Source organism: Aulonocara stuartgranti (assembly GCF_965226115.1).
Source record: "Aulonocara stuartgranti genome assembly, chromosome: 6".
NCBI classification, from domain to species: Eukaryota; Metazoa; Chordata; class Actinopteri; order Cichliformes; family Cichlidae; genus Aulonocara; species Aulonocara stuartgranti.
Window position 1 is genome coordinate 15,736,339 of NC_138944.1, and position 25,729 is coordinate 15,762,067.

Sequence of the window (25,729 nt, forward strand, 5' to 3'; positions counted from 1 at the left end):
TATATATTTATTTTGTTAACTTAAAAAATGCTAATTCAATGTGACAACACAGGAAAGACACATACAAATTCCTTGTATGTGTCTGCACATATAAACATATAAACACGATTCTGATTCTGAAAGAAAATAGACTTTCACATAATTTGTGCATATTTATCGTTTCCACTAACTGTATTAATTAAATCATCCCTTTTGATGGAGATAGTGTTAAAGTGTGAATTATGACCCACCAGGCAATCTGTTCTTCCTTGAGGCTAAAATCAAGCAGACTGTAAGGTGACGGACATCCTCTGTTGGTCATGTCAGAAGCATGAATAGCGATTGGTCTTCTAGCCCGCCCGGTCTTGAGGCCCAGAGGATGCATACATTATCCTCCGAGCCTCTTCATGGGGTCACACAGCAAACCCACCTCTGCTCAACCTGGTATTCCTGCAGCTATGATATCACTTCATGATTGCAAACAGATGTGGCTTGTATGCAGTATTCAACAGTTTCGTTTTTTCTGCACAGTACTGCATACTAAAAAAAAGTGATTATGATTATTATCCGCATCATTATTATTAGTTAGCAGCAGGAGAAAGAGTATTCCAACTTTTTTAAAGCTTTTTTTGAAATGCGTTATGCCTTTTGTTGTACCCAATGTACTCGGGGGAGATGGCGATCAGATCAAAAAAGACACGAGAGCGAGGCCGTTTGCACTTTACCCACATTAAATTAAATTTACACAATTAAATTAAATTTATCTACCATTTATTACTTTTTTATTAAAAGCATATAAGAAAATGTATACAAGGGATAGAAGAAGAGGAACAAAAGTGAGAAATGGTGGATTACCTGCAAAAAGTTTGGAAAATGAAGAAAACGAGAAAAAATTAAATGTAAATGGAGTGTGTGAAAAATTGAGATTCTGAAGACAAAGATTTGAGCATGAGTTAAGAAACACGGAAAGTTAATTTAGAAATAAATATGAAAAAAATCGGATGAGGTGTTGAGTATGAGGTGTTGGGCTGACAGCTATGAGGCAGGTGTCTCTTTGCGCCTTGCTTGAAGGCGGGGAGTGGAGCTTGCCGGGAGGCGGAGGGTGTGAATGGAGGTTATGAGGGAACATGGAGTGGATATTAATTTGTCTCCTGCAGTAGGGCTCTCCCCCCTTTCTGACCACACGGAGGGTTGGAATGCATGGAGAATACCTCCGATGGTGTAGCGCAGACAAAACACACATTGTGCTGGTAGGTCATGGATGGCGTGAGTCGCCACTCCCACGGGTCACGACAGAGATGTCTGAACAGCAACGAAATGTGGAGGAGATTAACTGCAGATGACCTGCGATGGCCGCCCTGGCCCGTCAGAATACACAGGATGTGAAAGTAACTAATGATGATGAGGAGAAGGAGAATTGGAGTGACCATGATGATACTTATAAGCATAACAAGGTTCAGCCCTACATACTGTATGTGTGTGTGACGTGTCTGAAGCTGGAAGTGATCAGGATCTGTGGCGAACCCCTCCTCGGATTTTTTGAACATGAGTCTTGCTTTACACACCCTGTTGAGTACGAGTCGAGCCCAGCGTGCTTTACGGCCGTGTCGACGTGGGATAGATAGAGAGAGAATAAATACAAGTAAAAAGACACTGAGTTAAGAAAAAATAGAGCCAAAACAGAAGCACACGTTATCAAATCATCGTTAAACTTTTATCTGAAATTTATTTGCTGCTTTATGCCATTAAATTCTTGCCATATTTATTTCCCCCGGCTAAGCTTTCAGAGAAACCCTACAGGACTCCATGCTGATTTAAAACGGAGCAGTTACAGTAATGGGCGATGCCCCAGCTCATCGGAATTGATTGCACGCCACCCAAAATAAAATCTCGAATCGGGTCAAGAATTCTAATAGCCTCTCTTCTCTGCCTGTTGGTGGCTGAAAGCAAACCATCCTTTGCTCAATGACAATACAATGAGAAAAAGTAGGAGGGGGCTCCTTTTCTTTCTTTCCCCTTTTTTACTCTGTCTTTCTTTGCTGGACGGGATCCAAACTCACAGTTCTAATGTAAGCAGCCCGGCACAGAACAATGGAGCGCATTGCATGGCAGCACACTGGGCTCTGAAATCTAATTACGTGCTTTATTTGCTGCAATTTGTTTCTCAATCAGTCTGCTTCAGGGAGAAAGCCCTCCTCCCGGGCCATCATTTACACCTTCTTGTCTCACTGTTCTTCTACCTTTGATGCCTCTTGCCTCTGTGGTCATGTTCACACATGTTCACTTGCATTTAAACATTAAGAGCAGCTTTGCATAGTTTTAAAATCAACTGTAACTGCAAAGCTGTAGCACGTGCATACTGTACAAGTATATGCAATCACACAGCTCCCTGAGCAGCTCTCACTGTGACCCAAATGTTAATATTATTAATCATTTTAAATATTTAATTTTATATATATACTAAAGGACAGCTAGGCACTTTGGCATTTACTCTGCTACAAACGATGCAGACTTCTTGGCTGAATGTTAAGTTGTTTGCATTCCAGTCCTTCTCTGTATAACTCTAAAGTACTGACTGCTTCATTTGCATTGCATTCACCTTCACCATGCTATTTCTCCACACTGCTTTTGTTTACTTTAGCTTGCATGCCAAGGTGTCTGTTATGTCCCGGTGCTGGCTGTCAATGTTTCTTTACAGTATGAAGAGATATCAAGATAAATTTTGATCACATCAATAATCCATTATAGTTTGACGGGTGTTCTGTGCAATGTTTCCTTCACCTTGCACTCACAGAAAACTGCAGCCACACTCCAAACTTCTCCATAAGAGTGCTACAAATTGCATTCTTCATTTTAAATATGAAAAATAAAGCCCACACAAAAAAGAAAATAAAAAAGATTAAGCACTCTTCTGTGGCCTCAATTTTCATCTAAAAATGACACGTATCACCATGAAACTTCACTAGTTGAGTACTTACATAGAGACAATTATTTTTTAATTTACAAGCTTTTGAGTATTTTAATGTTTAGATATGTAAGTGAGGCATTATATGTGCAAATTTGCTATAATTTGCATACTTTCCCACAATGGAAACACGAACACTGGATAAAACCACGTTCAAAATTCTCGTTTCATTTTGTTGACACATTTGAGTGGAAGGTTCATGCTGAAGGGATTTTGGATAACTCTTTTTATCACTACATAATTCCCAAAACAGTGTCAACAGACAGAAAAAAGAAACATTTTGCAATACTTTTTTGTATAAGATAAGATAAGATAAGATAAGATAAGATAAGACAAACCTTTATTAGTCCCACCCATTTTTAGGTCATGGCAGAAAGTAATGTAATGTAATGTAATGTAATGTGTATGTGTTAGTCCCCATAGGGAAATAGTTCCTCTGCATAAAAGTTATGAAAAACCCAATAGAATAGGATCAGATAAAATAGAATAACATACTATACAAAATAGAATAAAATGCTTTGTTATAGTAGGTATGGTATATGAACAAACCCCTATTTTAGAATAAAGATGGGAATAAAGCTGAAAGGTTTGGTGTTAGTGTGTGCTACTTGTATGTGTATGGAAATTTACTGGCTTATAAGGATATGTTATAAAATACAATGTATTTTATAAATTAACTAATACTATTTTACATTTTACATTTTTTACTTAAAGATATCTCTGAAATTTCCTCTTACTATAAATTTTTTAATTAAGAGATTTTTTTAATATTGTAACTTTGAAAATCAACCACAAAATCAATAAAACAACCAACTGAAAGCATTTTAAATTTTATTAGTAGCCTCTGATCATTAACGCGCTATTAGCACAAAATAGCCTCAAATATCAAAACTGATCAGTACATCAAAAAAAAGTAAATAAATATCTTAAATATCTCTGGTTTGCTGTTATTATGACAGCATTAGCAAATCAATAAAAGTACGATGAGGAGTGCTGTGTATAGATTTTGATCTACAAGTCTGAGCAGTCCTCTGAATATTTGTTGCTGAACGTAATGAAGACATTTGTACTGCTCCTTTTTTCAGCGCTGTAAAGTACCGGTCCAAACACATAAAACTGAGCACTAATGCATTCTGTCTCGAAGCAGCTTTAATGAAAACGATTAGGGTAAGGAGTCGTACAGTACTTTAATAGAAGGGGCAAAGGTCCACCTCTCAGTTACACACTTCTCAGTGCTGAAAGGCAGGAAACAAAGCGCTGTAGTAACTACATCTACTCTGCCCAAAGCACATCTTAGCTCAGTATTAGGGGACTGCTTCCACTTCTCCAGCTTGTAACGCTTTCACAAAGGGAACATTTGTCCTCACTGTAGGGGACTGCCTGGCCCTAAATGGGGATCTTGGGGTGATCTCAGCGGGGCCTGGAGCTGTGTCTCAGGGGTACACTAATGGGGAACGAAAGGCTATCAAAGAGAAGTATCATGATGGTATCGGGGAGGGAGGGGGGTTATGAGAAAACAAAGCCTCCTTTCCATTGAAGGGGGAGGGTGGGGGGGCACCCTCCCCCTTCGATCATTTACATGGTAATCAGGTGCAACTCATGTAGGCTCCCCTTCTTCATGTACTCTTCCTATTTTTGTTACATTCTCTGTTTACTACCACCAGCACCAGCTTTTTGCCCTTTCTAACCAGTTCACGAGACTACCAGCTTCAATTTGGGGGTTTTCCTTAAATTTCTGGACCATGTCTTGTTCTTCCCACCCCCTCCCTTAAATTTCCCTTTTTCTTTCTTTTTTTGTCAACCTCTCCACCCCTTCGCTCACTACCAATATCTATTCTCCCACCCCCTTCTCTTTTTCGCAGGGGGGGTGCATTTTTTCTTGTTGTGGTGTTCCCCGGGCAACCTCATTCAACTCAATTCAACTCAAGTAAATATGAAAATAAAAAGCACGACCAAAGATTTGGTCACATAAATGATGTTTGCTCATATCAAGTTTGCCTGAAAGTGCCAGTCTGCCCTCCACTACACTGGTCACTCTTTAACACTATAACATGCTCTTCATCCTTGTCTCTCTTAATTTATTATTATTATTATTATTATTATTATTATTATTATTATTATTGATAATAATAATAATAATAATAATAATAATAACAATAATAATAATAATAATAATATTGTCGGCAGTCTGAAAAGAGAGAGAGAGCAAAAACACTGAAAAAACAGATTTCATTCCCCTGATATTCCCCTAACATGACATTATTTTGGCATGCACTGTAAGTAGATGATGCATTACAGCACTGCATGGGGCAATCACTACATCGTAGCAGCAACATAGTTTCTGGATTACTGAGGCAAGTGGAGGTTGCGTCAGCTTATGGCCAACCATAAAACTGATGGCATACTGTCGTGGGTCTATTTGGACAAGGAACAAGGCTGTAACGTAAAAGCAGTTCACTTTCAATAATTAAAAAACACCATTGCAAGAGCACAATATGATGACGTGGAGGACACACACGTAGAGTCACAGATGTAAATATTTTCCTAACCTGCAGAGATTTCGTATCTTGTATATTTGCATACCTTTAATACAGCCCTGTGGCTGTATGCCATACTGTGCTTGCAGTGTGCGGCTCATTATTTTCTTTATTGAACCACAGTGAACACTAATATCCCTGACCCCCACCGCTCATGAATACATACATTTTAATATATTTTCCTGGCCAAAAATCTTTCTGAACAGTGTACATCGAATGATGTGGATGAAAAATCAAATGTTCACCTCATCTGCCTCAAAGAATATGTAAATACATACTTGTCTTTGAGAGCTTCCTCTCAGCAGAGTGCTCTAAGCTGATTTGGATGACACCGCTGCCTGCATGAGGTATTCATTTCTTCACGGCTCCAGAATGGACGCACCCCCAAAATGAGGGTCCTTTGCCTAACACTTCATGGATGGCTAATTTTCCCTTCCTGACCTCCCTTTGTGTGGCATTGACCCCCTCCACCTCCCCACCTTCCACTCCCTCAAATAGCTGACAACCCTGCGTGCCCCCCCTGCAATAAATGCAAAAGCTTGACGTGGTCCTCTGTGGGGCCTTGAAGTGATCCCAGGGCTATTTTTTTTTCAGAAGGTCGGGGGCTGAGGTGACAAGTGTGGTGAGATTTGGGTGGAGGTGGGGGATGAAGTAAATGTCGGGTGGTCTGCATAGGCCTAAATTATTCCCACCGTCTGAGTGGGTTCTTGGCACTTTTTCTTTTAAATCTCTCAAAACACTGTGCTGATAACATCAGGTGCTTTTATAAGACCATCACACATGATGAGATTGTGCTGTTGGACAATAAAAAAAATGTTTATTTATTTCTTTATTTATTGTTCTGTCATTTTTCTTCCTAAACTTGAAACTCAGTGAACAAGTTTAGGCTTTCCAGATTCTACTACATGCAATAGAAGCATTTAAAGCTTTAAATCTCAAATAGATATGTTTTATTTAAATAATTATGAATATCAAATATAACGTTTTCCTACTAAAATCATGAATTATTATAATCATTTTAATATTAATTTAATACCACCATATTAATTGTGGTATTACTAAAATATCATATTAAGTATGGTATAACTATGTTAACTAATAATGATTTAATTAATTATAAGATTTTTTCAGAAGGTAAAATTTCCTTTAATCAAAGGACAAAGTGGAAAATTCTGGGATGATTCTTTTCTGATTAAGTAAAAATTCAAAATCAGTTAATTTGCTGTGGGTGCAAGTATTTTTTTTTCAAATGTCTTAAATTGAGAATATTATTTTCCAAGAACAGTGAAATTGTTAAAAAAAAATGCAAACAGTTTAATTCACAGAAAAAATAAATACTGGCAACCAAATTGCAGAGATTCTTTGATGCGTTATGACTCGTTATCATATTTGATTCTTTGTTATTCTTGCAGACTGTGACTCTTACTGCAAGGCATCCAAAGGCAAACTTAAAATCAACATGAAGAAGTACTGCAAGAAAGATTACGGTGAGTAAACAAACAACGCGCAGCCTGTTTAACCACTCACATTTACATTATGAAGACATCTGCTTTACTTTGAGATCAATCTGTCTCTAAGAACAAATAATTTGCACTTTTAGGGAGTCCCAGTGTTGCTGCAGAGTCTTTCTTTGAATGCATTTGTTTGCTCCTACAATCAAAGTACCTTCAGTGTTATGCATCCAGCCCAGAACGTTGCTGGGAAGCAGCAATAGTTTTCAGGCGAGGCATTTTACTGATGTCTTACTACAGCTTTCTGAGAACAGAGAGTCAATGGATCAAACAGAAGACAACAGATCTTCAAGGAGGAAGAGAGAGGCAGACAAACAGAAGGACAGAGAGGGAGAAGATGTGTGTGCGTGTGTGCTGGAAGGGTTATCTCTGAACAGTCGAATAAGACTCCAGCGGATAAAGCAAGTCAGTATGACAGACAGTGGGAGCTCTTTAAGAGATCCTCATTAAGAAAGGCCACTTCCCCCACAGCTGATGTGTTTCTTGGTGAATTCCTGTGACCATCAGTCTGCCACCCCATTCAAGGTGTGGATAAGACATATGACCTCTCCCCTCTTCCTGTCCCTCTGGCCCCTCCCCTGATTGAAGTCAGGCTGCTGAACTAGTCAACCAAGCAGCGGCATCCTGGAGCATACTTCAGCAGCTTGATGGACATGCCTGGACTTTGTTCTGTTAGGATTTGCAGGAGTTAAAGGGTCAGCTTATAGACACCTCCTCTTCCACCAGTGCCTAACTTGATGCTAGTGGCGTGAGAAAAACCTTGTCTCTCAAATGTGTTGCGGTCCACGCGTGATTTTTTTTGTTTTTTGTCAAAAGGCAGAAAATGCTGGAAATTTCAAAACCAAGTTAGCATTTCTTCTAAAATCAAGATTAAAAATGCATACTTTTATTGTGCTGTTGTATTATATTTTATTTATACATTAACACAGATGTGTAACAAATGCAATTTTAAAAACCAATCCACCCCAAATGTAGGGCATGAGGGGGAACTAAATGAGTATGCCATAATATGGTCTGCCTAGCAAGCATATCTCAACCCAGTAAATACCTCTACCATTACTATTAAACACCAAATGAGGAAATATGTTTGGGAATAATGATGCACAAGAAACACTGAGACATCGGTGTCATTCTGTCAGATGACTGGTGTCCTAGAAATGCATGACCTTTAACAGTGGCACCATAATGCCTTTGATTAGGGTAATGGTGAGACACATCTGTTCCCTTATCTTGACTAATTTAAGTTAGTTAAATGAATTTTGTTTTTCTTTTTCTTTTTTTTTTAAAGTGGAGAAAAAAAAGAAAAATGAGTGTAAAGACAAAGTCTCCTGGCCAATGAATTTACTGCTTTGTGGAATTGCGCAGAATGGCAGAATGCACTGGACCACTAAAACACCACTATTAAAACTGAGTGATAACAGTAGGCAGCACCCATTTGAGGGTGAGGAGATGTAGAGATAAAAAGAGGCATCAGTATGACGCGCTGGAGAAATGATCACTCAACACAATCCGGAGTACCCTTATCTACAGTATGTACATATCCAAAGACAAGACAGCAGGAGAGGCTCCAAAATTGATTTGGCATGTCTCGTAGGTGTGCTGGTACTGATGGCTGAACGACTGCCAAGCAAGAGACAAATGAAAAGAAAAGATTCTCTTTAATGCTTTTTGGGTGTAGATACAGAGCCTTGTTAGGTAGAGGGTGTAAATTAGGGAGTCTGAACAGAGAAGGTTCGTAAACCTTGAGATAGAAACTCTGCTGTTAAGTGTGATTTAATCAAAACATGAAGCCAAAAGGATTCTCTTTGGCTGCCATGTTATGATGGTGTACAATCAATCGAATAAACACATGCAGATTTAATGTGTTCATGCACAACAACAGACAAAATATATGTTTGTTTGTTTGTTTGTTTTTTTAAATTTCCTTTACAAACTCTTAAATTAAATTATTTTTCAGAGCTGGATCATAGTTAAAATATTTAATTTAATCTGTGAGTCCAGCAGTGGTGTTATGTTCTTTGTCATTCCCTGTGTAATTCACCTTCTCTCTGCCGGGTGGCTTTGTGCCAGGAATATACATTAAAGGATCCATTTCCATCCATAGTTAGCAACGGAATATTTAAGACTAATTACGGACAAGAACAAGAACCCTGTGCAGTATTTACTCAAGCTTAGCGAAGCTGACTGAGACACAATGTAAATCTGCAGAAGTTGGCTCCAGGGAGCCATAGCTTTGCACTGTTTTGAAAGGATCAGCAGGGATCTGTGTCCCATGCTGCGTAGGGAAACGACACTACAAGCTTCTGCATTTGATATGCAGACGCACATTAGCAGTCACAGGAGGATGCAAAGCCCGGGGAAATGTCTCATCTCAGCAAATCCTTGGTGCAGCCACTTTAAGCATCTCAGTGTCCACAGTGCACAGCAACTGTTGTGCAAACACAAACAGTACATGGTGGCAGCTGGTATATCCAAGGTGCTGCAGAGGTCACTGTTAGGTCAGCCAACGGTCATTAGGGCTCCCATGACACTGAGGCCTAAATAAAACTATTATACAAATAATAGTTTTATACATTAATACATCGCAGAAGAATAAATTGCACATGTAATTACTGTGCTACAAGCATAACACAAAAGATCTGGTTTAACCAGTATTACTGAAACATAATAGCATAATGGAAACTAAAATTACACGCAGATACAGATATGTTTTCAAAAATCACCTTTATTCAGCTACACTGTTGCAGCTGGAAAAAGGTTTTAGAAGCAGTTTTAGATTTTCACCATTTTATGAAATGAATCCCAAGGCAGTGATTCAAAATCAATAATACAAAACCTGGCCTGAGTACAGGGGTATACACTTAATACCACCAAGATGTTCAGCTCCATAAGTGCTGAAGGTGACCTTGTGACAAGATGGTTCATTCCGAAACTGGTGTCATAAGTACAGGGGGAAGAGATCGGTTCAATAAAATGCATATTGATACACGCTCTCTTTCCTCCTCTTCTTCACTCTCACTTTCCCTCACTCCTCCTCTCACAGGACAGAATCAGTACATTAATCATGTGATATAACAGAGTATCTTTCCAGCTAATGTCTTTAATAGCCCTACCCTGTCTCCTAATCACATTACAAATCACGCTGCTGTGTCAGTAAATGGACATAATGCATACTGGGCTCCATCTGATAGCTTGACCAGGTATAGAGAAAAAATCTAGGTTAGAATTAGGTTACCAATTTTTACTTTACTGGGATTAATAGCACATTGGTGTCAATTTAAACATGTCTCTTACCTCCTTTTATCAATTCAGTACTTGCTTTTCAATCAATTTCAGTTGATTTGTCACCATTTAGATTTGTACACATCATATTTGACCTTCTTTAAAGAATTAAAACTGTGTTTCTGCAACCTATTCAATGTCTTATTAGTCTGATATGCACTTTTAGTCACAATGTAAAGCCCTTTTGAAAATAAAAATACAAAAAGAACAAATATTTCCTTGGTGAGGCAATGCAAGAATGCTGTAATGCACTCAAATGCCAAGATTTCCTCTGCTGCAATAATGCAAATCAACAAAACCTTCTTAAATCTAAAACACTTGGGGATACTGAGGTTTGATCTTCCAGCCTTGGAAATGTCAGAGCTCTGGATTTTGTGACATAATCCCTAATGTGCATCATGGGCTAACCCTTTCCCCCTTTTGTGACATCATTACTCTTTGGTAAGACTGATATAGGAAACTGAAACAAAATCCAGGCCTTCATTAAAATAATAAAAATGTCTGCATATCTCATGCAAGCAGGAGATTAGCTCAATAAATATCCAGTGACATAGTGATTTGACCAAAACAATCTGTAGACTAAATTGTTTAAGCAAAAACTTTGGCTTGGAAGGACTGTTAAAATTAGAAGGTAAAGCCACAGTTTTGAGTGTTTTTGGAATGCTAGCTGCATAGCTGTAGGGAAGGCAATGCCAGTCGGTCTACCGCAATGTCTCTTAGTGAAAAATCTGCTGGATGATTTGCTTTAAAGAAAAATTTACAGACATGCAAGCCTCTTATTGCTGGCCTACTGTCGTCATGGACTTTGAGCTTGTCAATCAACCTCTGATTTGTAAATCTTAGCATGCATTGGACAGCAGGAACCAAACGTCCAAATTGATGTCTTAAAATGATACACAAGATTAACCTGGCATGTTTTTTGATGGGAGGAGAAACCGAGAAGCTCCTAGAGAAAATTTAAAAACATAAAAATTCCAAACAGAAAGAACCTGTCTGGGTTTGACCCGATCTCTGAAGGCAGAGATCTTTATATACTTGAAAAATCATCAACTCACTACCATTTACAACAAATTCGTAACTGGCTTACTTTGTTACAAATGCAAAAACTGTGGCAATGATACAGCATATTTAGTTAAGTTTGAAATGCAGATTTTTATACCCAACCGCTTACCTGAAGCTACCTTTAGGCTAGTATTAGCTTAATTCAGTGTGGCCACTTAACATGCAGTCACCTTAAAAACAGACTACCTCTTGTAAAATGTCAAATTAAATGTACTTGAATGCATAAACTTGATATATGTATGTAACTGTAAAAGTGTTAAAAGAACTTTTAGTCTATCCAAACACACCTGAGAAAAATCGCAGTAGCAAAGATGCAACGCAGAAACCGAATGTGGCATCTACATGCTTGTATCTGTGATGAAAATGATATATTCAATCATAGTAGCCTCAAAAACTAGCGTGCCCAGTTACAGCCTCACACAACTCTGCTGCAGACTTTTAGCCTTACAGAGAAACTAAACTTTACCAGTCACACGCTTTTGCATGTTTGTTGAATCCAGTAAAAGGAAATCACGTGTCACGTCTTTTGCTTCCCAACTTTTCTTTGCAGCTGTCCAAGTGCACATCCTGAAAGCGGACAAATCCGGTGAGTGGTGGAAATTTACTGTCAACATCATCTCCGTCTACAAGCAGGGAGAGAGCCGCATCCGCCGTGGGGACCAGTTTCTGTGGGTCCGTGCCAAAGACGTGGCCTGCAAGTGTCCAAAGATCAAGCCTGGGAAGAAGTACTTGCTGCTGGGAAATGATGAGGACTCCCCTGGCCAGGGTGGAGTAGTGGCAGATAAAGGTAGCCTGGTTATCCAGTGGAGGGACACATGGGCGCGCAGGCTCAGGAAGTTCCAGCAGCGCGAGAAGAAAGGCAAGTGCAAGAAGCCATAAGCAGGATGAGATGGAGACGATTCTGAAGAGGGAGATGATTTCAAGAAAAAAAGCTGAGCTGGCAAATATTAAAAAAGAAATAAATAAATAAATAAAAAGAATGGAAGAGTGACAGACAGAGGACCATGGACAGAAAAGAGACTGTTTATGTCGCTGCTTTTTTGTGTAGAAGCATGAAGAGAATTATTTAGGATGATATGTTTTTTTCAGTCGAACTTTTGTTGAAGGAGCTCACCTGGCAGATTTGGTTTATTTTACTTTGAGATTCCTTTCTCTTGTGGATTTGCACCTATTACCAGTATATATCATTATTTGTTTTGTTCTCATTATCCCAATATGAAATCCTTATATTTTATGTTTGAATTTTATGGACATTTTCCGCTGTTGCAAAAATGACAGAAAGCCACTTACCTACCGCTGCAACTTTGCCTCTGCATGTTGTCTTGGAAAATTGTATTATTCGCTAAGAAGTGAGCTTGTTTCAACAAAAGATTTCACTGTTGAGTGGCAATTGAGGAAGTGATATGTAGTTCCTTTATTGAGATTTGTGCCATAAATGCTATTGTTTCTAAGCCACAGAAATGCACACATTTAGCTGTGAAAGACTTGCCATTCCTTTCCTGTCTGAATTTAGTTATATTATGCAATTCAAGCAACACTAAATTGCATGTCTTACATTTTCATCTGTCAGGACTTTTACAGTTTTACAACATGCAAGTGACAGAAAAGAATCTATGACAGTATTGACTTTTATTTTCAATCTAATCAATCCTGAGCGTCCTTGTTACTTCAACCAGTGCCCCTCAGATTTCACAGTTAAGCATTTGCCTAAACCTGCATGTGAGATTGTAATGTTCACTAAATAGTGCTGCTTGTGGTACTGTACTAATGTTCAATTTCTGAGGGAAAAAAACATTTAAATCACTGATTTTACCTTTAGTAGTTACAGTAACTGCGATATACTTTGTGTCACAAAAAAATAGAAGCTTTAACAAGTGACTTGGGAATAAGAAGCCAGCTACATTTTATTGATAACCTCTTTACAAAAATGTTCATAAAATCCTGAGTTGTTCCTAATAGACATTAATAAGAAACTACCCTCAACCGCTTCCTTCCTGTCATGAGGCGTCACCACAGTGGGGAGCTTTGGAGGTTTGATTCGGTTTTATGCCGAAAGCCCTGCCTAACGCAACCCCAAAGGGCATTTGGGATGTGAAATCTTGTTTGTTTTTCCTTTCATCAGCAATGCTTGCTCTGCCACAAATGATCAGAACTGTGAAAGTTACCCAATGTCTGTTGTTGTGTAAAATGGATGCAATGTTAAAATTGTGCGGGTGAAAGTGCAGCACTGCAGCTGCTGGTACTGCATGTTCTCAGAGGATATTGACAAAGACAAATAGTATGACGCAAGTGCAACAATGCAAATATTTATATGATTTACCTCTTCAGACATGTGTTCTTTTAAACCAACTTATGGAAAGCTCGCCACAGTATGTCAAAATCTTCAACAATGGGTATGAGTAGGACAAAGGGAGAAAAATGTTGCAACTGACCCCCTGCCTGTTACTACCACTAAATCTGAAAAGATGATCTGAAAGATCTTCAGGTTGTAGAAAGCACAGAGTGGATACAATGAAACAAATTTCTTACCTTACGTGGCAGAGAAAATAATCCCTATAGTGATGAAAAACTGAAGCTTATTGCGCCTTAAGAAAGTGCTCAACACGCTTACCTAAATTTACTTTTAGAATCCACCTCACAGCTTGTATTCGTCTGTAGCACTTCCTGCAGTGTGGTGGGATTGCATATAAACTCATTTACAGGGCACACTCTTTTGCAAACACAATGCACGACTGTACGCTCAGTAAAAGAAACGAATCAGTAAGAAAAATGCCTGCCATGTTAATTCTCTTCATGTCAATACTTGCAAAGGGACAAATGGGGTGCATTACAATAACTTGTCGCTGCTTGATTCAAACCACTTTGTGTGCAGTTCAGTTTGGATTTCTCCAAGGAATGCATGGATAAAAATGCTCAGGTTTGTAAAAAGCCCAAAGTGTATTTGATTTATCATGAACTTTTTATCTTTTGAGGCCAAATCACAACACCGTGAGCAGTATGTTTGTGAGACAATAAAACATCATGTTAAATGGGCGATTGTTGTCTCACTAAAGTTACATTTAATTTCTAACGCTCAAGTGAGTGTAAAGAGGGATAGACAAGAAACTTTCAAACTTTCATAAAAAGGAGATAAAGATTTGATACCAGTATCTTGGAAACATCCTCAATTTTGTAATTTTACTTATAGTAAAAATCCTAGATGATGACAAATTGAGCATATTGAACTGTGATACAGAAAATGACTGTACTAGTCAATATTGACATTTTTTTTATTGTTCAATCAGTTTAATATTTGTTATCGATACCCAACATGCTGCTACATGATGGCGCCTTCTTGAATTCTCCAAAACTGATAATCACAATATTCTGACATATACACAAAATTTTTGCACGGTACTGCATTTCATTGTTAAACCAACAATGTTATGTGTCAAGTTCTTTTTTTTTTTTTTTTAACTATTTTTATTTGGCACAGTGTAATCCAAAATGACACGACTCTGGTCTCCATAGCTTCTAGCTGTAACTTTGACATCCGTCTCCTGAGCAATGGTTTGACAAGCTTCCAGATGAAACGCTATACACATACACATCAAAGCATTGCTTTGTGTTCATACTATGAATTGTAAATGTTGTTTTCACCATTGCAAAGTCTTTTGCAATGTTTTACAATGCCTACTAATATATTATGGTTATTATATATGAATATATTTAATGACACAAGACATTGTGGATTTTATTGTCTTTTTTTTTTTTTACTTGTTTGTGGTTATTTAGATCGTTGTTATTAAAAGAAGGAAATAATAACTACTGAACACACCAATCTGGTAGAACTAAATTCAGATTTTCAGAATAAATAAACTCTTGTTACATTGAAAAATCATTTGCCTCTGTTGCTTTTTTTTTTTTTTTTTAAATTGTAAGTCTACAGAATTTAATGTATTCAGTTTATCCCTGTTAACTGGTTGCAGTATCATTATAAATGTAGTAGGGGAAAAAATACACAATGGAATGAATTAAAGTAGTACTAGTGTGTTAAAACTTTGCCAAAGGTCCACACTACCTAAAGATCATGTTACAAAACACTTCAGAGTGAGGCGTGAGCGTAAACGCAGACAGGAGTCCAGGCTCTATAAAATGGAAATGTCATTTATTAGAAATTACAAGCTGAATTGATTTACAGGGAAGGAAAAGAGCCATGTTAGTAACACAGCCGAGCTGTTTGTTTTGGCTATGAGCTATTCTATAAACATTACAAAATCCAAACAAAATGATAACATTACAGCTGCTACAGTAATAAATGGGTAAATATAAGTGAGTGTGAATATTGCAAAGCTTGCGGAATTACTGTATCCAGTGCAAACCTCAGCCCAACCACAGACAGGCTTATGAAAGAAAAGTCCCCGTTGCCTGCGGGAGGTCCTACTGTTAGGTCAACATTCTCACAGTTCAGGCAGTAAAATAAACCTTTTTCAAAATGCTTACAAATCTCCAAATAATTTAAGAGTTTGATGATTTACTAATTTATTAGTAAGACATTTGAATATCTATTAAACAATTTACACCCACAAAAAAAGAAAGTAAATGTCTTTTGAAAGGTTACATATACCCTTAAACCCAAGAGTGACATACTGGATAAAAACATTTGTCTGTGGGGTTTTCCCCACTTCTCCTTTATTAGATAGCCCAAAATGACCTGTGTCTTAATGTGAAGAACAAGTATGGTAAATCTGCTTAAATGAGGGTCTGTCTGTTTGATGTCACTGCTGATTAAATTCTGCTCCAGACTTTCATTGTTGCTGTCCGACACGGGTCCATGATCACTGCTGTCTTCATCACACAGGCCACGCAGCAATCACTATAATGGCTATAAGAAGTAGTACGATCACTACCAGCATCCCTGAGCAGAAGGAAGGAGGGAAAAAAAGACATGTTAGAACAATTGGAGGGAAAAGGACATCAGACTACAAGGTTCATTAAGTAATTTCACACACACACACACAAAAATGAAAATCTGGATGCTTTTTCTCGCCTAACACAGTGAGAAAACACTTCTGAAGAAGACAGGTTGCTGTGTGAATAAGAACAGAATGCAATCAGATGGAAATCACTTAATCTATAACATGCAATAATGGCCAGAGATCAGGTGATTTACTCGAATAATATATATATTTTTGCCTTGACAAACTTGGGTTGCTTCTGCAGTATGCTTTGGAATATCATCCATTTGGACTAAGAAGCGCTGTGTGATCAGTTTTGCAGGATTTGGCTGAATCAGAGTGTAGCCCTGCACACTTCAGAATTGATCCGGCTCCTTCCACCAGCAGTAACATCATCAATAAACACTAGTGACACTGCGTTCACCTTGTTTAACAAATGATGTTGTATGCTTTGGATCATGAGCAATTCTTTTCCTTCTCCATGCTCCATTCTCTTCAGTACAACTTAATCTTGGTCTCATCTGATCAAGATGATCACTTTCTGTGCTTTTGGTGTAGCTGAGCTCTCCAGTGAACTCGCTGGCTGTTGATTTGGTGACTTGTAAAATTTTTGATGTCCTTCTATTAAGTTTTTTTTTTCCCTCTTCAGCCTAATGTTGGCCTCATTCGCTGACATTTGGGGCTCACATTTAAAATTACATATAAAAACTATTAAATATAAACTTTAGATATTAATGTTTGCTTCATCTGTCATGAAACAACAAATAAACAGACCTCATCTTGCCACAAAACTGCTTGCCAGTCAATTGTCCAGTTTGGAGTCTTTGAAATTGGGAAACTGTGTATAAAAACTGTGTATAAAAATGTCTGTAATGTAAAAGCTGAAAGTCTGCACTTCAATCATATATTGATTGTTGGATTTAAAATCCACTGTGGTCGTGTCCAGAGACAAAACTACGAACACCGTGTCTTTATCCAACTAATTATAGACGTCAGTATGTGTCACTCTGTTACCAAATAACCAAAATGAGTTACAGTGTAAGCATTAATTTTTTAGGGTGTTAAGCACTGCACACCCGCTCCAGAAGTTTATTTATTTTGTCTGTGTTAATCATGAACTGCTCTACATTTATTTAAAAAGCAATGAGACTTCATCATAGTCAACAACCACCACCCATCCAGTCTAGCAAGGCTAAATAAAAACAAAAATCACTGCTGCTCAGATACAGTTACACAATTTTCCAAACTCATTTGCTATGATAATTTATGCTAAATTTTCTTACTTGATGTTTTGTTGCTATAACCCCTGGTGATAAAACCTTTTCAGCTTGAAAATATATATATATATATATATATATATATATATATATATATATATATATATATATATAACCGAACCGTGAATTTTGTGTATCGTTGCACCCCTTATATATATATATATATATATATATATATATATATATATATATATATATATATATATATATATATATATATATATATATATATATATATATATATATTAGGGGTGCAACGATACACAAAATTCGATACTTTGGTGTCACGGTTCGATATTTTTTCGATACAAAAAAATGTTCATGCATTTTTAATTTGTCATTTATTAAAATTATAAATATATATTTTAACTCAAAAGTACAGTTTTTAAATTTAACCCTAACCCTTGTGCGCGTTTTTTATTTTGACAGCGAATGCGCACCTGCGGACCACTTATGTGCAGCCCTGGTTATATAGCTCGTCATATTGCAGCCACAGAAATTATTTTGTCCATGAAACCATAAAGCTGCACTTTCTTTTTGCCTTATAGTCTGATTTGTCATAACTTCTCCGTTTTGTGGTAAGCTTTTATTTGGCTGTCACTTCTTCACCCTGACCTGTCTTATTTGGCTCAGCAGAACTGAAATGCTTTTACACGCGCACTCACATAAGCTCAGCGATTCTCTGCGCGATCAACCTCTCACATGTTTAAGCTTGCTGCGGGAGATTTCACTTGTCATGTTTGCATAGTAAGCTAACGATTAATAAGACGATGTCAGAGGAATTGGTGCACAAATTATCATCACTCACAGATCAGTGCTGTCGCTCTCTATACACAGTTCGCACGATTGCAAAGTGAAAGCAAAAAAACAAGCGCAAATTCAAACGCGACTTCAATATGTCACATATTGACAGTGGCTCACCGATGCCAATGACATAATTACCCAGCTACATTTCTGAAAGAATGCAAAAGCATTGACATATATTTTTCTTCCTACAATAGCCCGACGGGCAGGGAAGAGATAGATTTTGGTAGCCCGACTGAAAAAAATCTCTAGCACCGGGACGTCGGGCTAGCGATATTGCAAGCCCTGTATCTGATTGAGGAATCACTCATCTTTGGAAAAGAGAGTTTATTACAGAGAAATGGCTCTTTCCAAAAATAAAAGCTATACTATCCGCTTCTTCTGGGCTATATTCTCAGCAGCATAAGGAGAATCATGTGCTAACAGCTGTCTAAATGACTCGGCTAAAGTTAGTAGCATGCTTGTTGTTTTTGTCTTTGCACTAGGATGATGTCGGTGTAAATGTGCAGTCATATTCGTTGTGTTCCCACTAGTGCTTTCAGGTTAATCTCGTTGAAATGACCTTAACGCCACAACACGGCAAATCTCCGTTAACGAGCTACCGCCGATCGCTCCGTGCATGGGGCTAGACGGCCAACACGTTAACAAGCTAACTGCGCTAACACACTAGTTCACACCAATGTAATTGAGCATTGCATGGCACATCCAACATACTGTTTTACTTTAGTCCATGACTCGCTTACCTTCAGGGTCATACGTCACATGAAAACCAAAATAATTCCAAACGCCAGATCTGAATGAGGTTCAATTTGCCTGTTGCAAGGAGAGCTTAACTTCTGTCTCGCTAGCTTGCCCTGTGCTCTTCCTTCTGACTATGCTGTCTGTGTGGAGCGCTCAGTGGATCTGCGCTCGACAGTGCCTTGAAAAGCGCTATATAAACCCACTCCATTACTATTGTTATTATTGAATTACTTACGAGTTTAATTTGTCAGCAACTTTCTGCCAGCCCTCTCTCCTTGCTTTTGCAGCCTTTGCAGTGTTCCCTTGCATTTTAATTAAACGCTGAAACTCCTGAAATCCCTCAATCAAGAGTTCTTGCTCTGCTGCCGGAAAATACCGAGCGCGCCCCTTCGACATTTTCGCCGACCAATCAGCGGGTTGCCGATCAATGTTTCTACTATCGATGCGTAGCCCCTTTTACGACACCCAGTGATGTCACATTACTGCGTCCAGCTGTACTAATCGTCAACAACAGGTGTGTTCGGGGAACCGGATTAGCGAGCTCACGGTTAGCGCGATGGTTTGGTCTTGGATGTGTCATTTGATCTTGGATGTAGTGAGCGACGTACGAAGAACGGGCCCCTGATCTACAATACGGCAGCAGTGATCAGTGAGATGCTTGACTACAAGTTGAACAGCGACAAGGGGCAGTACCCTCCATGGAGAAGGAGGCTAGAGGGCAAGATCAAAGTAGCACGGAGGGAGGTTAGCCAACTAACGGAGTTGCAGAAAGGTGCGACAAATAAGGTGCCTAAGAAATACAGCAAGCTGTCCATACCTGAGGCCTTGGAAACTGCCAAGCAAAGACTCACAGCCTTGGCCAGCCGCTTGAGGAGGTACACCAGAGAGATAGAAGGCAGGAGAATAAACCAGCTGTTCTCCACAGAACCAGCAAAGGTGTACTCTCAGTGGCAAGGGAACAATAAGAGAACAGCACCACCAAGGCTGGAGACGGAGCAATACTGGAAGAGCATATGGGAGAAGGATGCAACCCATAACGGCAATGCTCAGTGGCTAGAGGATCTGAGGGCAGACCACAGCGACCTCCCTGAACAGGGTCCAGTAACCATCACAGTGGCAGATATCCAAGAAAGGGTCTCCAGTATGAAGAGTTGGACAGCACCAGGGCCCGACATGGTTCACGCCTACTGGCTGAAGAAGCTGACTGCACTCCACGAGCGTCTGGCAGCACAAATGAACCAGCTGCTAGTTAACGAGAGACACCCGGAATGGCTAACTGAAGGCCGGACGGTCCTGATCCCCAAGGACCCCAAGAAGGGACCGGTCCCCTCCAACTACCGACCAATAACCTGCCTCAGTACTACATGGAAGCTCCTGTCAGGCATCATATCGGCTAAGATGAACAGGCACATGGGTCAATACATGAGCGGGACACAGAAAGGAATTGGCAAGAATACCAGAGGCGCAAAACACCAGCTACTGGTAGACAGAACAATCAGCCGAGACTGCAAGACCAGACTGACCAACCTGTGCACTGCCTGGATTGATTACAAGAAGGCCTATGACTCAATGCCCCACAGCTGGATACTGGAATGCCTAGAATTGTACAAGATCAATGGGACCCTAAGAGCCTTCATCAGGAACTCAATGGGGATGTGGCGTACAACACTAGAGGCCAACTCCAAGCCCATAGCACAAGTCACCATCAAGTGCGGGATCTACCAAGGAGATGCTCTGTCCCCACTGCTGTTCTGCATAGGCCTGAACCCCCTCAGTGAGATCATTAACAAGACTGGCTACGGATACCGACTACGGAACGGAGCAGTTGTCAGCCACCTCCTGTACATGGATGACATCAAGCTGTATGCCAAGAGTGAACGAGACATCGATTCACTGATCCACACTACCAGGCTATACAGCAATGACATTGGAATGTCGTTCGGACTGGAGAAGTGTAGTCGGATGGTAACAAAGAGAGGGAAGGTAGTCAGAACTGAGGGGATTGAACTACCAGAAGGCAACATTGCAGACATAGAGGACAGTTACAAGTACTTGGGGATCCCGCAGGCAAATGGGAACCATGAAGAGGCCGCTAGAAAAGCTGCAACCACCAAGTACCTGCAGAGGGTCAGGCAAGTCCTGAGGAGTCAGCTGAATGGTAAGAACAAGATCCGGGCCATCAACACGTACGCCCTGCCCGTGATCAGGTACCCTGCTGGGGTAATAGGCTGGCCAAAGGAGGAGATAGAAGCCACTGACATAAAGACAAGAAAGCTCCTTACCATGCATGGAGGGTTTCACCCCAAGTCCAGCACCCTGAGGCTGTACGCTAAGCGGAAGGAAGGGGGCCGGGGACTGGTGAGTGTCAGCACCACAGTCCAGGATGAGACAAGGAACATCCAAGAATACATTGGGAAGATGGCCCCAACTGACCGAGTGCTCAGTGAATACCTCAGGCAGCAGAAACCCAAGAAAGAGGAGGGAGACGAGGAACCATCATGGAAGGACAGGCCCCTGCACGGTATGTACCACCGGCAGATAGAGGAGGTGGCTGATATCCAGAAATCCTACCAGTGGCTGGACAAAGCTGGACTGAAAGACAGCACAGAGGCACTAATCATGGCAGCACAAGAACAAGCTCTGAGCACAAGATCCATAGAGGCTGGGGTCTATCACACCAGGCAAGACCCCAGGTGCAGGCTGTGTAAAGATACCCCAGAGACAATCCAGCACATAACAGCAGGGTGCAAGATGCTAGCAGGCAAGGCATACATGGAACGCCATAACCAAGTGGCCGGCATAGTGTACAGGAACAGCTGTGCCGAGTATAACCTGGAAGTCCCGAGGTCAAAATGGGAGATGCCCCCAAGGGTGGTGGAGAATGACCGAGCTAAGATCCTGTGGGACTTCCAGATACAGACGGACAAAATGGTGGTGGCTAACCAACCGGACATAGTGGTGGTAGACAAACAGAAGAAGACGGCCGTAGTGATCGATGTAGCGGTTCCGAATGACAGCAATATCAGGAAGAAGGAACACGAGAAGCTGGAGAAATACCAAGGGCTCAGAGAAGAGCTCGAGAGGATGTGGAGGGTGAAGGTAACGGTGGTCCCCGTGGTAATCGGAGCACTAGGTGCGGTGACTCCCAAGCTAGGCGAGTGGCTCCAGCAGATCCCGGGAACAACATCGGAGATCTCTGTCCAGAAGAGCGCAGTCCTGGGAACAGCTAAGATACTGCGCAGGACCCTCAAGCTCCCAGGCCTCTGGTAGAGGACCCGAGCTTGAAGGATAAACCGCCCGCAGGGGCGTGCTGGGTGTTAAAAGTTATATATATGTATATATATATATATATATATATATATATATATATATATATATATATATATATATATATTATAATTTCAACTTTAAAGTTAAAAAGTCAAATGTCAAGCAGCTGAGAAACTCCAAACCTGATTTGAGACAGACCCAGAGGGAAGGAGGGGAATTCATCAGACACAAGGGAATACACTTGGAAGAGGTAAGAAGCCTACATACCTCACTACTAATTTTCAAAGTCCTTGATCTAACACAAGTCCCAAGTGCCCTTGTAGCATATAACCATTCTTCTCTTGATGACTTAATGCAATTTACATGCGTTCAATGGCCACAAAAGCTTTATTGCCATAGATCGCACACTGTGATAGGCATGTGTTTCTGATTCTGTTTCAAGAGGGTAATCATTGTTTTTCTCTGATACTATGGCAGCAGAGAAAAAAATGTGCAAAAGCTCACTCACACTTCATCAAAGTGTTTTGCCCCCGGGACCTCAAAAAAATTACTTTTTTTTTTTATTATTATTAAAGCCACCGCCCTAGAGAATGGCAAAGAAAAAAATAACATGTAAAATCCACTACAGGTAGATATTTTATCTTCTAAGTAAAACAGAATCACAGTAAAGGCTTTAGGAATATTTTAAATAATTTTGGTGGATATATGGATCTATCTTTTTAACCACTGCCACAAATACTTGTGTAATGTAGAGTATTTACTGCATTAATTAACATAACTAAAGTAGTCCAGCTCAAATTCCTTTTTCCATATACCAGTTTGTTAATTTTGACACTGCCACCTAGAGAATAAGATGATAAAAGTTGAACTTTATTCAGTGTTAACTAAAATTTGCAAATTATAAAAGCCTGACTGAAACTTGCCGGGTCAGTATATGCTGGTAATCTGTTATTTGTGGCATATTAAAAGCGGTGTCCAGCACAGAGAGCAATGAAATAGAAACATTTTCAACTTTGAACTAGTTTTTTCAGTTATGTCAGCCAGATTTAAGGGCTCTGTTTCCAAAATGATTCAGAAATCTGAGACATTTCTGAATAATTACATTTTATATATATGCTGATACACTGCAAATATACTTTGAACACTAAAATATCAACTTAACTCCTTATTTAAGTGAATAACAAATTCAGAATAGAATCAGCATGGAGTGTGAATTTCTAAAATCTATCAAATATGTCACTTGAAATATGGCTATTGTGGTTTGCACGAGAGGTGTGTTTTAATCCAGGGGATGATGGTAACTGCTTGCCCTGGTTACTGTTTAAATTTAACAATTCATTTTGATAATCAGGAATGAGAGAAGGCAGTCCACAGAGTTCCCGGTGGTAACTGTAAGGCCTTACAGTATAAAGTATCTCCAGGTGGCTGTTGTTGTGATTTGGTGCTATATAAATAAACCTGAATGGAATTCAACTGGAGTGTTAGCGAGAGTAAGAGAGAAGTGATGGTGTGTGGTTTAGAGTACATTATGAGGATTTGATTGCCTTTAGGATATGCTGGTCTTTCATTCTGTATATGTATATATCAGACCACAAACCATGGCACACATTTAAAATTTGGAAAGGTTTTTGCCAAAGTCAGATTCCCACACCATTCCCACTTCTTCTACAGTGACACAGGAATGAAGATTTAAAAAAAAACTGCACATCTAGCTGGTCTGAGGGCTGTCAATACGTGGCCCCACTGACTTAAGTTGTCCATTGTTATTTAGCATGCGGCCGGTATTATCCCCAGCCCTTTCACTTTCGGTTTGCATTTCTCTCATTCTTTGGCTCTTGCTTTCTGCATTCCCCTCTGTGGCTTAATTGGTTGTCTTTCCCACGGGGAGAGAGACAGAGTGAGATATAAGCCATGCTGAACAAATTGCTTGCGGTGGTAGTGGTGGTTTGATGAAATGCAAGGCTGATGCTGGTTTCTTTGCCGGGATATATGAGACATGCCTGTACCATGTCCAGATGTCTTTATACCCCATTATCTTATTGCATCGTTCTTGTCAACCTTCTCCTTTGTTTTACTACTTATACTTATAGGCAGTTGTCACCTTATTTACATATGGGGAATTCTTTGAGCATAGCAGGTTTTTTTTTTTTATTGTATACAAAAGGAATGTGTTCCTACATAGATTCACAGGATATTCATGCTAAGAGCCATCACTGGTTTAGTCAGGCCCTCTCCTCTTGATAACTTACACATGTGAGCATAATAAAATAGTCAAACCAGACACACATGCTCAAATACTTGTGATGACTCTTTAAAAGCTTCAAGCTTTAAGCAAATACACACATAAATTCGCAGCAATCATCTTTGTTTAGGTGTAAATGATAGGCCTGGTCTATATTAGATTCAGACATCAGAATTTCATTCAGTCTAGTCCAACATCTGTCAGCAACTCCATTTGACACCACATAGCAACAACAGTAATAAGCCGTGCAACACACACATGTTACTGTGAAGCAAGACTCTCGCTTGTTCTTTCTAACTTTCTATCGTCACGTAGCCGCCAGTCATGAAGCCACATTAGGCATCCACAATGCCCCTCACCCTTCCCCTTGGACCATGGCTGTCTGCCTCAGTAACTAAATAACCTACTCTGACCCTCAGAGGGCCTCTAGAGGCTAATGACAATAATGGCGTTAACTTCCCAAATAGATTAGGGCTCTGCTGTCACATTGATGCTGAGGGAGATAGTTGGTGTCTGCTGATAGACTGACCACCCAGAAGTTTCGGAGGGCTTGGTCTGGGTTCAACCCATCTTAGCAATTTCCAGACATCAGTAAGACAACTTGCAGAGAATACTAATAATTGGTGAGAGAAAAGAGTGAAAGAGATGGCCCATAAACTGGTCTGGTCATTCCCCTGCCTTTAATAATAATGATAATAATGGATTGGATTTATATAGCGCTTTTCAAGGCACCCAAAGCGCTTTACAATACCACTATTCATTCACTCTCACATTCATACACTGGTGGAGGCAGCTACGGTTGTAGCCACAGTTGCCCTGGGGCAGACTGACAGAAGTGAGGCTGCCATATCGCGCCATCGGCCCCTCTGGCCAACACCAGTAGGCAAGTAGGGTAAAGTGTCTTGCCCAAGGACACAACGACCAGGACAGAGAGCCCAGGGATCGAACCGGCAACCTTCCGGTTACAGATGCGATTCCCAACCCCCTGAGCCACGGTCGCCCCTTTGTACACAAAAAAGACAAAACAAAGGAGAAAAGATTAATTTTATGCTAACAAGATAAACATGAACCTATTTTTTAAAAACACAACTAAAGACACGTATTTTTAATTGATTGTAGCTT

The 25,729-nt window shown here is 39.8% G+C and overlaps 2 protein-coding genes across 3 annotated transcripts in view; one reads left to right on the forward strand and one right to left on the reverse strand.

Annotated features, from left to right (window-relative positions):
• ntn1a (netrin 1a) overlaps positions 1-15,216 on the forward strand; it is a 57,044-nt gene extending 41,828 nt beyond the window's left edge. For both annotated transcript variants that reach the window (XM_082535893.1, XM_082535892.1), the window contains 2 exons: positions 6,894-6,968; positions 11,887-15,216. In XM_082535893.1, coding sequence (XP_082392019.1) covers positions 6,894-6,968; positions 11,887-12,215 — 404 coding nt within the window. In that variant the 3' untranslated portion in view covers positions 12,216-15,216. The remainder of the gene's footprint in view (positions 1-6,893; positions 6,969-11,886) is intronic.
• Positions 15,217-15,462: 246 nt separating this feature from the next.
• stx8 (syntaxin 8) overlaps positions 15,463-25,729 on the reverse strand; it is a 46,438-nt gene continuing 36,171 nt past the window's right edge. The window contains exon 8 of the mRNA XM_082535907.1: positions 15,463-16,233. Coding sequence (XP_082392033.1) covers positions 16,169-16,233 — 65 coding nt within the window. The 3' untranslated portion in view covers positions 15,463-16,168. The remainder of the gene's footprint in view (positions 16,234-25,729) is intronic.